This window comes from Arachis ipaensis, chromosome B03, assembly GCF_000816755.2.
Source record: "Arachis ipaensis cultivar K30076 chromosome B03, Araip1.1, whole genome shotgun sequence".
Classification (NCBI taxonomy): Eukaryota; Viridiplantae; Streptophyta; class Magnoliopsida; order Fabales; family Fabaceae; genus Arachis; species Arachis ipaensis.
This window is the reverse complement of record NC_029787.2, coordinates 134,901,780-134,914,889: the sequence shown is the minus strand read 5'-3', so window position 1 is coordinate 134,914,889 and position 13,110 is coordinate 134,901,780. Positions and strand designations below refer to the sequence as shown.

Below are 13,110 nucleotides of genomic sequence, written 5' to 3'. Positions count from 1 at the left end.
TACTTAACGATTTATTTTCCTTCATATTTCTTAACCCGTGTTTGTTTGTGTTATAGCTTTGGCGGTTCTACTGGATTTCCTTCTACAGATTACTGCTTTTGTAGCTTTGGTTACATTAGACTTTTTGAGAGCCAAGGATAGCAGGATTGATTGCTTCCCATGCATAAAGGTGAATTCATCCTCTGCGGAGGAGAGTGAAGGTACACGAGGAAACTGTTTCCTATACCTATGTTCATTTGCTTATGTTTTTGGTATATTTGGTTTTTCGACATGATATGGGAGTCTCTATGTCCCTGTTCTCTTATATTGAATTACAGTACAATTTACCTTGTCCAATCTTCAAGCTCTAGAGGCGTTTCAAGAAAGGTCCACTTTGAGGCATAAATCATACATGCACCTCTATCTAATAACTTAATCGTTAAACTTATCGGATATGTTGGTGTTAGATGTGATATCAGCGGCTTCCCATTTTTTTCCATCTAATCATTTGAACACAAGTTATGTAAGTGATTTTCTCGGTCCATTGTGGAGTTTCAAATGACTTTCAGGCAAGGAAGAATCAACCGTTGCAGTGATTGTTGATATTGTCAGACAGTTAGACACTATGATATTACAATAAATCTTATGTTGACTGCATAGAAAGTAGGGTAGTATAGATAATAGGATTCGTAGGAAAAGGTTAATCTCATTTATTGTAGTATTTTGCCATTAAGTATATATACTGCATAGATTAGATCTGTTAGTCTATAACGATTAACAACATATTCTATCGACATTACTCGGTTTATTATTCTCTTCGCTGTAATTCTGTATTTCCACGATGAATTCTAATAGATATTATGGGTGTTAGCTCACAAAGGAGAACTGGAAAGGGTAAAGGACATTATAGTGATATATGACATGTTGTTCTTCGATACAAAAATGTAAAATTATTGCTAATCCCTACATAATAATGTTAGACTTCTAATGGTAATTAAACAAGGAAAAAAGACAAAGAAATATTGAAAAATTAGAAAATATTCTTAAGAGATAATCTAAGGTACTATATTCAAAGATATGAGAATTTATAAATGAGATCTTTCATATACATTTAGTCATGGGGTTAGGCTCTGCTCAATAATGATTTATATCTCGTATTTTGCATTCAAGCATAATTGTGAAGTATTCTCAGGTTGATATTTAGCATTTCAAAATTCTCTCCTTGTGTATATTTTTGTTCTAACCATATAATAAATTGAAATGTAGGCATTAGGGAGGAAAGAGGTGGATTGCTTACACGATATATGAAGGTAGGGTGATATTTAATTCATGCATTAATTTTGTGTAAATAAGAAAAAATTATGGTATTTTGCTACCCACCTTTTATGAGTTCAATTCGGGTTGTATTCTTTTTCTAATTTTTGTCGACATGCAAAATTCTTCAAGTTAACAACATAGAGTTTGTTACTTTACTTTTCAAAATTAACTCTCCTGTATCATTGTGAAATTATAGGAGGTTCATGCACCATTTCTTGGACTATGGGGAGTTAAAATCTTGGTCATTGCTGTATTTATTGCGTTCACCTTAGCAAGCATTGTAAGTTGCATGGGAATGAACAAATGTTGACTTCCTTTTTCTATAGTGCGTTTTGGATACTGTAATTTTTTTTTTTTTTGGAATAGGCTCTATGCACAAGGATTGAACCTGGTCTTGAGCAACAGATTGCTCTTCCACGGGATTCCTACCTTCAGGTTTAAGTTTCTAATTCTTTTTTCGGATGTAATATTGAGTCCTTCAATTCCTAACCAGCATCTTACCTTCTTTATTTTGTTGTGTTTCTAGGGGTATTTCAGTAACATTTCCGAGTACCTCAGAGTTGGACCACCACTATATTTTGTTGTTAAGGATTATAACTACAGGTTGATTGATTTTATTATTCTAGTTGAACTTGTCTCTTCGATCGATAATGTCATTTATCTTTTCATGCACATACTTCAATGTTATGTCATTTAAGATTCCTTAGGATACAAATACAATAAAAAAGAAAGCTCAGATATTTTTGTTATTTCCTGAACTGTTTCCCCATTCTCCCTTCTGCAGTTTGGAATCAAAACATACAAATCAGCTATGCTCCATTAGCCAATGTGATTCAAATTCTCTGTTGAATGAGGTAACTCAATGGTCACTTCAATAAGTAATGATTTTATATCAATTGTTTCATTTGATTAATTTTCATGTTTCATGTGAAATTAATCAGATTTAACTGTTATGATTAAGTCTAGCTTGATAATAGCTAGTTAGCTACTCTGCTGTGTCTACAGTTTAGTTTCGATTTTTAGTGATATTGATACCTCCAGTATATCTAACTTGACTACAATCAATGTGATTTTTAATTCACCACACGTACCCATGATTTCCTTTACCGCCTATGGTAAGTAGTTTACATACTTAAGTTCAGTTCAATTAACTTGATTTTAATTTGGTGGATATTGCATTGTACAATTTATATAAATATAAATACTCATATCTTCCTGTTTGTGAAACTTAGAAGACATTATTGAATATTTCACTTTTATTTCTTCTTCCATATTGTTTTTTTAATCTTATTGGAGTAGATGAATGGATAATCCATGTCTTGCTTTATGACACTGCAGATATCTAGGGCATCATTGGTGCCAAAATCAAGCTACATTGCCAAACCAGCTGCCTCATGGCTTGATGATTTCCTTGTATGGATATCACCTGAAGCTTTTAGTTGTTGTCGAAAATTCGTAAATGGCTCTTATTGTCCACCTGATGATCAGGTATATGCTACTTTATATGCCCTTTGATAAAATCTTCTCTTCAGCTTGATGCATTTGTCTCCATAATTTAAACTTACATTCATCACATGGTATTTATGTGCCTTATGATTTCTTTTCCCTTTCCTGTTTAATTTCTCTGTCTACTGCAATTGATTGAATGATTACTCCAACGAGATATTTTTTCCTATACCGTCATGCATTACACTTTTAGACTGCTTATTACACCCTTTGCGTGCAACCCTTCTCCGGATCCTGCATTGAGCAGGATGCTACTGGGTGCCATCATGCATCTTTTTGGGTTACATTACCATCTTGTATCTTTAACTTACAATAGTAAATGTTTGTCTTTCTTCAGCCACCTTGCTGTTTCCCAGATGAAGGACCATGTGGGTTGGGTGGAGTGTGCAAAGACTGTACAACTGTAATATACTTATTACTTATAACTGTCTTGGTTATGATATGGGAGATCTGTCCAAAAGATTTTTTGACTGCTAATATAAATGTTGCTTAGGCAAAAGGACTCACAATTTGGTTGATTGCTAGTGTTTCCGCCACTCGGATTTGGTTAATGATCGTCCAACTACAGCACAGTTTAGAGAGAAGCTTCCCTGGTTTCTTGATGCACTGCCATCAGCTGATTGTGCAAAGGGTGGTCATGGTGCTTACACCAACAGCGTAGATCTGAATGGTAATGCAGATATTCACTACCTCTTGGTTAAAGGACGAAACTGATATTACATTCCTAACAAAATTCTCCGTTTAAGTTTTCACACACTCATATATATATATATATATATTCCAAATCTTTGAAAGCTGCTGATGGTATCTAATGGCCTCTTCATCATATCATTCTTCCTTTCTTTGTTCCTTTTTTATTAATCTTCATCTTTTCCTCCTATTTTCTCTTAGTGGCTGAGTCTCACCTGTGCCTTCTTCCATCTATCCTATCATTATGATGCTTCTTTCACCTTTATTGTTTGTCTGTTTGTTTCCACTGGCGGTTGACATGGTGAGATTATTAGATCTCCTCTTTGAGGCCATAAATGTTGCAGGCTGTCCAAATCTGTACTCTTTGGTCAAAAAGTCTTTACACAATTTTTTTTGGGCACCAAATTGTTCTTGCTACTCTATTTCCTGATTCTAAACAGACCTTTGTCCCAAACATTTTTACAATTTTGGTTCACTTCCATTTCCAGATTAGTCTTATAGGGCCACCATAAGCATTTCTGGACTAAGTTGTAAGCCTTTTCTTTTCAGGTAGAAATGGTGCCAGATAGGAAACTGTTATAAAGAAAATCAGGGTTTGAAACTGAATAGTTGTTCAATAAAAGGGATAACGGGATACATGTTTCCAAAAAAAAAAAAATTGTAGCAAGTTTATTCGAGCTGTGTTAGTTTTCTCCTTTTGAAAAATCTTGTTTATACTTTCCACATGTAAGTATAATTTTCAATCTCAAACTTAAATTATGATAAAATGGTTTTGCTTATGTTGTCAGGCTTCCAGAGTGGTGTCATCCAAGCTTCTGAGTTTCGTACGTATCACACACCTGTTAATAGACAAGTATGTGGCGTGATAAGTGATGATCTTATTTTCTGGGCTTCAGTGTGACTTCATTCATGGATTTCTCCGTTTGATTGATCTAACTGGACTTTTGTTAGGGTGACTATGTGAATGCGCTTCGAGCTGCAAGGGATTTTTGCTCAAGAATTTCTGCTTCTTTGAAGGTGTAGACTCAAATTCCATCTCGCAATTTTACCTGTGTTGACCCAACTTTTGGGATTCAAGAATTTTCCTGAATATAGTCCTCATACTTTGACTACTTGGAGATGGAATACTTTTCTTTTCCGGTCCATAAGCCATTATCTTTCCTTTATATTATAAACTGCATGTAGGTTGAATCAGTTCTTTGAACATTCACGTTATTGGGGGGGTGTTCACCAATATAATGTTTTTATTGTGTTGGCCTATTTTTACTTGATCTTTGAGTCCCAAGTTGTGTACCTCTCTCTTGATGCTGACAAAATTATATGTGGCATGATTATGGGTATACTTTCCGCTTTTCCCCCATTCTCATTAAGCACTCTTTTATGGGATGACATGTTGTCTGACTTTCTTAGTGTCTGACTTTGTTATTTATTTTGTAAATCTCAAACTCTTGCTGACCAACTTTCTTTAGTGCAGATGGATATATTTCCATACTCTGTGTTTTATATCTTCTTTGAACAATACCTAGACATATGGAAGATAGCGCTGATCAACCTTGCTGTAGCACTAGGTTCGTACGAAGTCTAATAACTTTTATATGCACAGGGTATGGCATAATCACATATGTCAACCTTATTTGGATTTTCCCCTTGCTCCTTTTTGGACTCCCAATTATTACTTCTTTGGGTGTCTAAATTTCTAATATCAGGTTGTCTTTTTTTAATCCAATTCTTTTGTAATTCAATAACGATGCTGGTTTAACAGGTGCTGTTTTTGTGGTTTGTCTGATCATTACATCCAGGTATAAATAAATTTAAAATTGACCCATCGTATAATTGATAAGTTGTATAATCCTTTTCAGTATTATATGTAATTTTTTCTTTTCTGTTGCATCCCAATGCAGCCTGTGGAGTTCAGCAATCATATTGCTTGTTCTGGTCATGATAGTCTTGGACATCATGGTATAATTTTTCTCTAATATTATGAATTTTGCTGCATCTTCATTTGTTTTTATCTCTCTTGTAAAACTCAATTGCACTTTGATTTTTATTTGCAACTAATATCTCTTGCAAAATCTGAACTTTTGTCTCTAATTTATCAACCCTTGCAAAAGCTAAACATTCTACCTTTTGCTGACATATGCAGGGTGTAATGGCAATTCTTGGTATTCAACTAAATGCGGTTTCTGTTGTTAACCTTGTTATGTCAATAGGGATTGCAGTTGAGTTCTGTGTGCATATAGCACATGCATTCATGGTCAGTCTAATCCTCTGTTGCCTTATGTATTGATGACTTTTCCTGTAGGGTATGACTACAGTATTTGTCAAGGTTGACATTACCTACTTGTTACGTATGCAAATGGTGTTATAGTGCTTAATTAGCAGTAAAACTCAACCTGCATTGTCATCATGGGAATTTTTATGCTTAGATGAATTATGGAAGACCTTTATGCAATCTAACTTCCTGCTCTTGGTGAATAACTGAATATGCAGTATTCAAATATGTTAATGATCTCACATCACTTCTGTTACCACAGGTAAGCACGGGGGATAGGAGCCAAAGAGCAAAGATAGCATTGTGTACCATGGGGGCCTCTGTTTTCAGGTTGACTATATGTATTGTTACGCATTAGACCCTGGTGACCTTTTTCCGCCTTTACACACAGACACACACACAGACACACACACTTATAATGTGAATCATGAAATATTATCAAGTCAGTAATGGGTGCCAAATTTGAAACAATTAGTCAGGAATATGTCACATTAATGTCCTTGTTTTCATTCATTAGATTTGTTCTTACAAAATGCAGTGAAACTTTGATGTCATTCTTGCTCTTCTTATCACAGAATTGATATTTGGGCACCATCTTTTGGCAGAAAATGGTTTTAATGGTGATTAAGCTGTCTGCACGATGAATTTGTTGACACTTGTCTTTATGTTCTATTTAAATTGGTTTTGCAGTGGAATAACACTCACTAAATTAGTTGGAGTTCTTGTCCTTTGCTTTGCAACGTCAGAAATATTTGTGGTATGTGATATCACCTGGTGACACTTGATTCTTTGCTCAAGGAATATTTAAGTAGCTTACTTTCTTTATGTTTAACTATAGCTTTCTGGTTTCTCCAGGTTTACTACTTCCAGATGTATTTAGCCTTGGTTATTATTGGCTTTTTGCATGGTCTCGTGTTTCTACCAGTAAGTAGGTGGATTTTGGATTATATAATTGCGGCCCTTTATTGACTTCATAGTTCATACATTATTATTACTCGTGATGCTTATGGGTCATTTTTGTGTTCTCTTGCCTGTGTCGCTGGATTATGCAATGGGGTCATTTCTGTTTGCTAAATAATCATGACATACCGAAGGATATAAGATGATTAGTTGTGAAAAATTGCTTTTTTCAGGTGCTGTTGAGCTTATTTGGTCCTCCATCCAGATATTCAGTCGTGAAGGGGCAGCCAGAAGACGCCTCATCCTCATCATAAGTCATAACAACCTCCACAAGGATGAAGTTAGATATAACCTTAGTTTACTTCAGGCTCGGCACATATTTTAACCAACAACAAAAAGAAAAAAAACTCGTTTACAAGACGCTATTATCTTTTTCTTTTAGATTGTAGTTGTACTATATATTTGAACGTGGTCTTGGAGCAACTTTACGCCGAAGTCATTTTCTGGAAATTTATGCCCGGTTAGGTTATCACAGTTTGAACGTGGATACAACCCCAATACCCATTTGGTAATATACGCAATGTGAGATGTGTCTTAATTTAAAGGGAACACCGAAGGAGACCCAATTAATGCAAATTCTGGGCAAAACATTCTCGAAAGGAAGTCTTAAAATTTTTTAAAGAGGAATGATGCATGCACTTATTATTTTCTTTACGTCAAGTTGATTCGCTCGTTTTTATTATGAGATGTAAGGTATTTCATCTCATAAAATATTGAGAAAATTCGTTATAACTATTAAGAGATGAGCAATTAGTGCAACCCCATTGAGGGAGTTTCTGAATTCCATGTTATATAAATTTTGTAATTTCAAGGGGAATACAAACATAAAGAAGAATGTCTTTCTTGTCTAGTCACCAAATATACATAAAGAATCACTTTATCCATCGAGCATATAAAACATCTTTTGTTGTGAAAGAGAAAAAATAATTTTTAAAACAAAAAAGCTTGTTATGAAAGAATGCATAAAAAGAATAAAAAAGCGTTATATAGATGGTCTCTTTTGAGAAGATATTGTGCTTTTTTGAGTAATACACAGATCAGTTTTCAAAAAATTTAGTAAAATAATTTAATCTTCAATAAATTTTGATTTCTAAATCAATTTATAACCTTTAATATCCTTAAACAAATTACTCTTTATGTCAAATTACGTGAGGACTTATTTATGTAATGGAATGAAAAATTAGAGACAAATTTAGTAATTAAAGTTTATAGATGACTAAAAATATTTGATTAAATCTTCTTAAGGATTGATTTGAAGTATTATTTTAACTTTTTAAAAATATTGGAAAAAATAAATGGATTTGTCAGTTTTAGATTATATAAAAAATGTGATTTTCCAATTTCAAATATTTTATATACTTAAAAGAAAGATGAGCTTTGTAAACACCGACATCCGAGTTTAATTTAAGGAATTTGGAACTAGGTAAAGGGAGAAAAAAATGTAATTTGAACCTAAACAGTTTGCAATCTTTAGTATGGAAAATGGAAAAATAAAGTGTTTATTTTGGTTTCCCACGGTATCCTCTAACTCGACAGGCCAATGACTAATCCGTACTGAGCTTCATTTAAAGATTTGTCGCTGACCAATGAATTGTTGGGTTTGCTGCATACACAAGACAGGATTCAAACCACCACACTTGCTTAAACGTACTAGTGAGCTAACCACTAGACCGACCCAACTTGATTATGGAAAAATAAAGTTATTAGATAGAATTTATACCATTAAATGTCATTTCACTATGGTGATGTTAAACAGCTAAAATGAATAAATATCATTTTTGTTCTATATATATTATGTAATAGATGCTATAGATTATTTATTTATTTGGGTAAAATGTTAAAGAATTATCAGAATTTATTATTTTTAACTATTATTTTTAATTATTAATTCAATTTTTTTAATTTAATAATTCAACCCATATTTTAGCTCATACTCTTATACAATGATAACTAATTAATGAACAAAAAATAATAAATTATGAGAACTCTCTAATATTTTTCTATTTATTATTATTTGCTATAAATGTGTCATTGAAGTTTGAAGTTGAGCAGTCTTACTAGCCAAAGAGAAGAGTTTTAATTAATTTTTAAACTAATTTCAAAACTACTAAAGACCGGAAGCAATGCAATGGATTAACAAGAATAACGAAACTACTAAAGACCTGTCAAGCTGGCATGTGAAATTGTGGATATAAGTAAAGCAAGAAGAAAGGCTTACTGTTTAGAACTAATATATATATAGGAGTATTTGAATGTAATGCATGTATTAGCTTTGAACCACCATTGAAGGGGGCCTTTGAGTTTAAGGACCACATATGTGGAGGTGTTTCTTAATCATGAGTTAGGGTAAAGTAGAAAGTGCATGAATCCCAACTAATGATTAAGAGATACCTTGGTGTGTGTATCCCTCAAAAGATGAGAATGGAGAAGTCCCAAAAAGTAGAAACTAAAAAACACTAGCTAGGAGGGGCTGGTGGTGCCATTGCCAAAAGTGTTTGTTGCTAGATGATTGAGGGGGGAAGCTTGAAAAAGTGAGAGGCGGATGGTTCGGCTCTGAGATGATCTGTGTATGTCCTTGCATTCCTCAAGATCTGCATCGCATGCCAACAAAACCCACTCCCCATCTTCATCCAAGTATTTGAGATCGATGTTGCTGCTGCTGATGCTAATATCGTTCAAGTTGAAGCGCCTTGCCATCTCAAGCTGTAGATCTCTGAACCCCCAATTGGGCTGCAAGCTGAACCGGATCTTCTCGTCCCCAAAAGTAGCTTTGACCCTGAAAGCACCCCTCTCTTTGTCTCTGTCTTGAGAGTGATGATGATGGCTCTTATTATTGGATCTGCTGCTGATGAAACTATTATGCTTTGTATCCTCTTGTGATTGGAGGGATGCATGCTGCAGCAACTCTGCCGCCTCGCTGTGAGCTCTGTTGAGCAGCAATGCTGCCTCGGAGCTCTCTGTCATGACAACATCTAAGGTCTGGCTGCATGCAGAGGAGGGTGGGGATTTCAAGAATGTATTGTTATTGGGATTCTGATGATGAGGAATATTTGTAGTGTGGGTTTTCTTGGATGGTGATGATTCGGAACGGGAAGAGAGATCCGTGGAGCTCAACTCGGGAAAGCTGGCATAGAAGGAGCCAATCTGTATGGCACCCTCTGCACCCTGCACCGAATCGATCACAAGCTGAAGTTTCTTCAAAGAGTGCCCTACCTTCTTTATTTTCCTGGAAGGCCACCTTGTTATCCCATGCTGCCTGCATATCCTTTTCAGAGTCGTGGGACACACTGCATGCAGAAAGAAAGGTTCAGTAAGTAATTAATTAATGATGTAAAGCGTGTCATGGCACTCTCACTCAATCACTCACCTCCAATGCTCTTGGCAGCGTCTTTGAGGCTTCCGGCGAAGTACTGTCTGAGGACAGGCAGGCTGATAGTTTTCTCAGCCTTGGTTCGCCTCTTGTCGCCTGACTTCCTGCCGCCCGAACCCGAAGAAGAGGAGCGCCGCCCACCCAAGGCGTAAGACTCCTCCCCGCCGTCCACGGCAGTGCTGGCCCTCGACCTACTGTGCTCAAGCACGTCAATGTGGCCGAAATCTGATGAGGAGAAGAGCTGGTGATGGGCTTGGTCGTTGGTGGTGTCCCAGTTGGTTGTCACCTTGAACTCCTCTTTGGGCTCTTCCATTTGGTACTCCAACGACACGCACACCCCTTTCCCCTTCTGCTGCACCTGCGCCTCCATCATGTGCGCTATCCACGACTGATCCTTCGAGCACGCCTCTTCCATTATTTGTGCTTGCGCCTGATGATGTGTGAGCATCGGAGGGGTGAAGTCGTCGTCGGTGGCAACGTGCAAGCTCCGGCAAGCTTGCTGGACGAGCATGGAGAGGGAATTGAGCATGTGCTTCTGCTGCTCGGTGTCATGGCAGTCCTTTGGCAGGAAGAACTCCAAGACGAAGTCAGCGGATCCGGTGTAGAGGCTGCGGAGGGGGATGGCGACGGCGGCATGCAAGCCAAAGATGTTAGCGAGGTGAGAAAGCGGGTATTCTGCTCTGCTGAAGGCTGTTATGTCGATTGCGAAGCAGGGCTTGGCTGATGTGAAGGCGGTGCCAACTATGCCTTGCCCCTTGAAGAGGTGGTACTCTGAGCACGCCTCCTGGAAGCCCAGCATTTCCAGATCCCCCACATAGCACGCTGTATCCACCGTGGACACGCACATTGCCGATGAGTGCCCGCACCCACACTTTCCTTGTTGGATGCACGGCGCCCATGTCAGCCCTAGAGGAAGATTCTGCGTCTTGCACACCGATGTCAACACCTCCACTATCTCATTTAGTGCTGCTTGGTATAGCTCCTCATACACCTGATGATGATGATGAATCACTCATTATTAATTTCATTCCATATTATATATATAAGGATTATTTCTTCCTTCCTGCCCATACTACATACCTTTATGGCCGGAGGGATAAAGTTCGCGTTCAAGTTCTGATGAGAGCTCCTAAAATCGACGGCCTGCAACTCAGATAGACACTATTTTGAATCAATAATTGATATTGTGTTTTAGGAAAATAAAAACCCTTTTAGATAGCTAGACACTACTGGCCACCGTACCAAAATAATATAGAGCAGTAGGCATACTTTTGCTATTTAAGAAGGCAATTATTGAGATCCCTACTAGCTGCAGGTACAACAAGCTAAGGGTAGAAAATAAAAAATGAAATATAGTAGTGGCACAAGTACTTATTTTGTATCATTATTTGCATAGGCTATAGCTAGCTAGCTACCATTATTTTCGTGGTTGTTGGGTTGGCCTGGAAAGAGAGAATTGAAGGAGATGAAGAAAAAGAGTAAAGAGATGAGGAAGACAAACCTCGAGAGCGTTGCAGACATTGTCAAGCTGAGGGCGATAGTTGTTGGTGAGGTTGAGGTGGTTGGTGATGAGAATGTCGAGGACGCCAAGGCACGTGGCAGTGCCTCGTTCAAAGACGGGTAAGGCGATGGATCCACGGAGATCGTAGTGCTGCTGCGCCTGATAATGATGAGAATATTCATGGCTTCTCAAGAAGCGAACACATAGGTTAGGGTTAGGGTTAGGGCTGGGGTTGGGAAAGGCGAGCACATCAAGTGGAAGGGGAAGGGGAAGGGGTAGTGGTGATCTCCGTGGGGGCACCCATATCTGAATGAGCAGATTGTTGTTCTTTGTGTAGTCTTTCAAGTACCCGACCGCGACCACTAATCTCTCCTTTACAGAGGAGGAAGAAGAAGAAGAAGAAGAGGATGAAGGGCCCGGCCTAGTAGGCCCGATCCACCACCTCTTGCCCACAAGGCTCTCCTGATCTGATGACGACGATGATGATTCCTCCTGCAGCTGCAGCTGCAGCATTTCCAAGTACTGTGGTTGCGGCGCCACTACTGCATCTGATGGATTATGCATCCAGTTGTAGCACCCTCCTGCACTAGTTGTCTCCACCCAGCACCCCTCCACCAGTAGCTCGTCCACCAAATCTACTTCTGCCTCTACCGCTGACTCCGACAAGCTCCCAAACCCACCATTTTCATTGTGCACTATGCCACCATATTCCATCTTGTTCTATATTCTCCTGTTATTTATTACGTTGCATTATATGAATTAGCCAAGTATTATTCAATCACACACATGTAGAATGAAATCAAGAAACATACACACCTTTGAGATTGTGTAGCAGGTAAATGATATTAGTTAATTAAATATGGTTGCTCTACTTGAAGGGACGTGGGATCGGAGAAGTGGAAAGAAGAGGAGCCTCGTACGTTGTTATTATTGATTGTTGATATATATCTCTCAAGACTAAAGTGGATGATGATGAGTACTTATTATGAAGATGAGATGGGGGAGTATTTAATTAAATTCAATGGCCATAAACGGAAAATTCCTTCTAATTGTGTAGGACCCACCAGTAAACAAAAGGAATATGGAAGTTGGCATGAGTAGGGCCTCAACTCTACCTCTCGTCTCCTTCGGCGTGGCAACTATATATATAAATTACCGGTGCTGTAAATTATCATTATATCCCTTTCCTTAAAACAAAATATATACATCATATCATTTATAATTTATAAACTTATAATATTGGTTGTTGCTGCTGCTTATTGTGTAACAAACAACACATCACACGTAATACTCATGCTGAGAGCAACATGTAAATATCAAGTTAATTCAATGAGCTGAGCGGATTCAAAGAAAGGCTGAAAGAGACAGAAAGGTATATTATTTCTCCCGTAACAGAATGAATTTGGGGTACAAAGTGCAAGACACTACGGGATGTATATCTAAATTAAGCCTATTGATGTATGCATGTAACACCACTAATCTCTATATATATCAATTATCAAATATATGTGTGTG

General features: G+C 37.5%; 2 protein-coding genes across 5 annotated transcripts in view; one reads left to right on the top strand and one right to left on the bottom strand.

The window, feature by feature from the left end:
• Window positions 1-7,505, top strand: part of LOC107631950 (Niemann-Pick C1 protein) — a 17,055-nt gene extending 9,550 nt beyond the window's left edge. The window contains exons 19-37 of one of the 4 annotated variants that reach the window (XM_016335558.2): window positions 57-200; window positions 1,246-1,289; window positions 1,493-1,576; window positions 1,663-1,731; window positions 1,823-1,899; window positions 2,081-2,150; window positions 2,635-2,784; window positions 3,140-3,205; window positions 3,328-3,472; window positions 4,281-4,345; window positions 4,444-4,509; window positions 4,967-5,060; window positions 5,255-5,291; window positions 5,394-5,451; window positions 5,636-5,746; window positions 6,027-6,094; window positions 6,455-6,521; window positions 6,620-6,688; window positions 6,898-7,505. In XM_016335558.2, coding sequence (XP_016191044.1) covers window positions 57-200; window positions 1,246-1,289; window positions 1,493-1,576; window positions 1,663-1,731; window positions 1,823-1,899; window positions 2,081-2,150; window positions 2,635-2,784; window positions 3,140-3,205; window positions 3,328-3,472; window positions 4,281-4,345; window positions 4,444-4,509; window positions 4,967-5,060; window positions 5,255-5,291; window positions 5,394-5,451; window positions 5,636-5,746; window positions 6,027-6,094; window positions 6,455-6,521; window positions 6,620-6,688; window positions 6,898-6,978 — 1,565 coding nt within the window. In that variant the 3' untranslated portion in view covers window positions 6,979-7,505. Of the gene's footprint in view, window positions 1-56; window positions 201-1,245; window positions 1,290-1,492; window positions 1,577-1,662; window positions 1,732-1,822; window positions 1,900-2,080; window positions 2,151-2,634; window positions 2,785-3,139; window positions 3,206-3,295; window positions 3,473-4,280; window positions 4,346-4,443; window positions 4,510-4,966; window positions 5,061-5,198; window positions 5,292-5,393; window positions 5,452-5,635; window positions 5,752-6,026; window positions 6,095-6,454; window positions 6,522-6,619; window positions 6,689-6,897 lie in introns of those variants that run through there. The other 3 variants (XM_021120046.1, XR_002360090.1, XR_002360089.1) reach the window with 3 other exon arrangements.
• LOC107633985 (protein NLP2-like) lies at window positions 8,877-13,012 on the bottom strand. The gene is made up of 5 exons (XM_016337572.2): window positions 12,412-13,012; window positions 11,596-12,325; window positions 11,175-11,237; window positions 10,092-11,085; window positions 8,877-10,011 (listed from the first exon to the last, which is right to left on the bottom strand). The coding sequence occupies exons 2-5, from the start codon at window positions 12,307-12,309 to the stop codon at window positions 9,185-9,187; spliced, it is 2,598 nt and encodes an 865-aa protein (XP_016193058.1). The 5' UTR covers window positions 12,310-12,325; window positions 12,412-13,012; the 3' UTR covers window positions 8,877-9,184.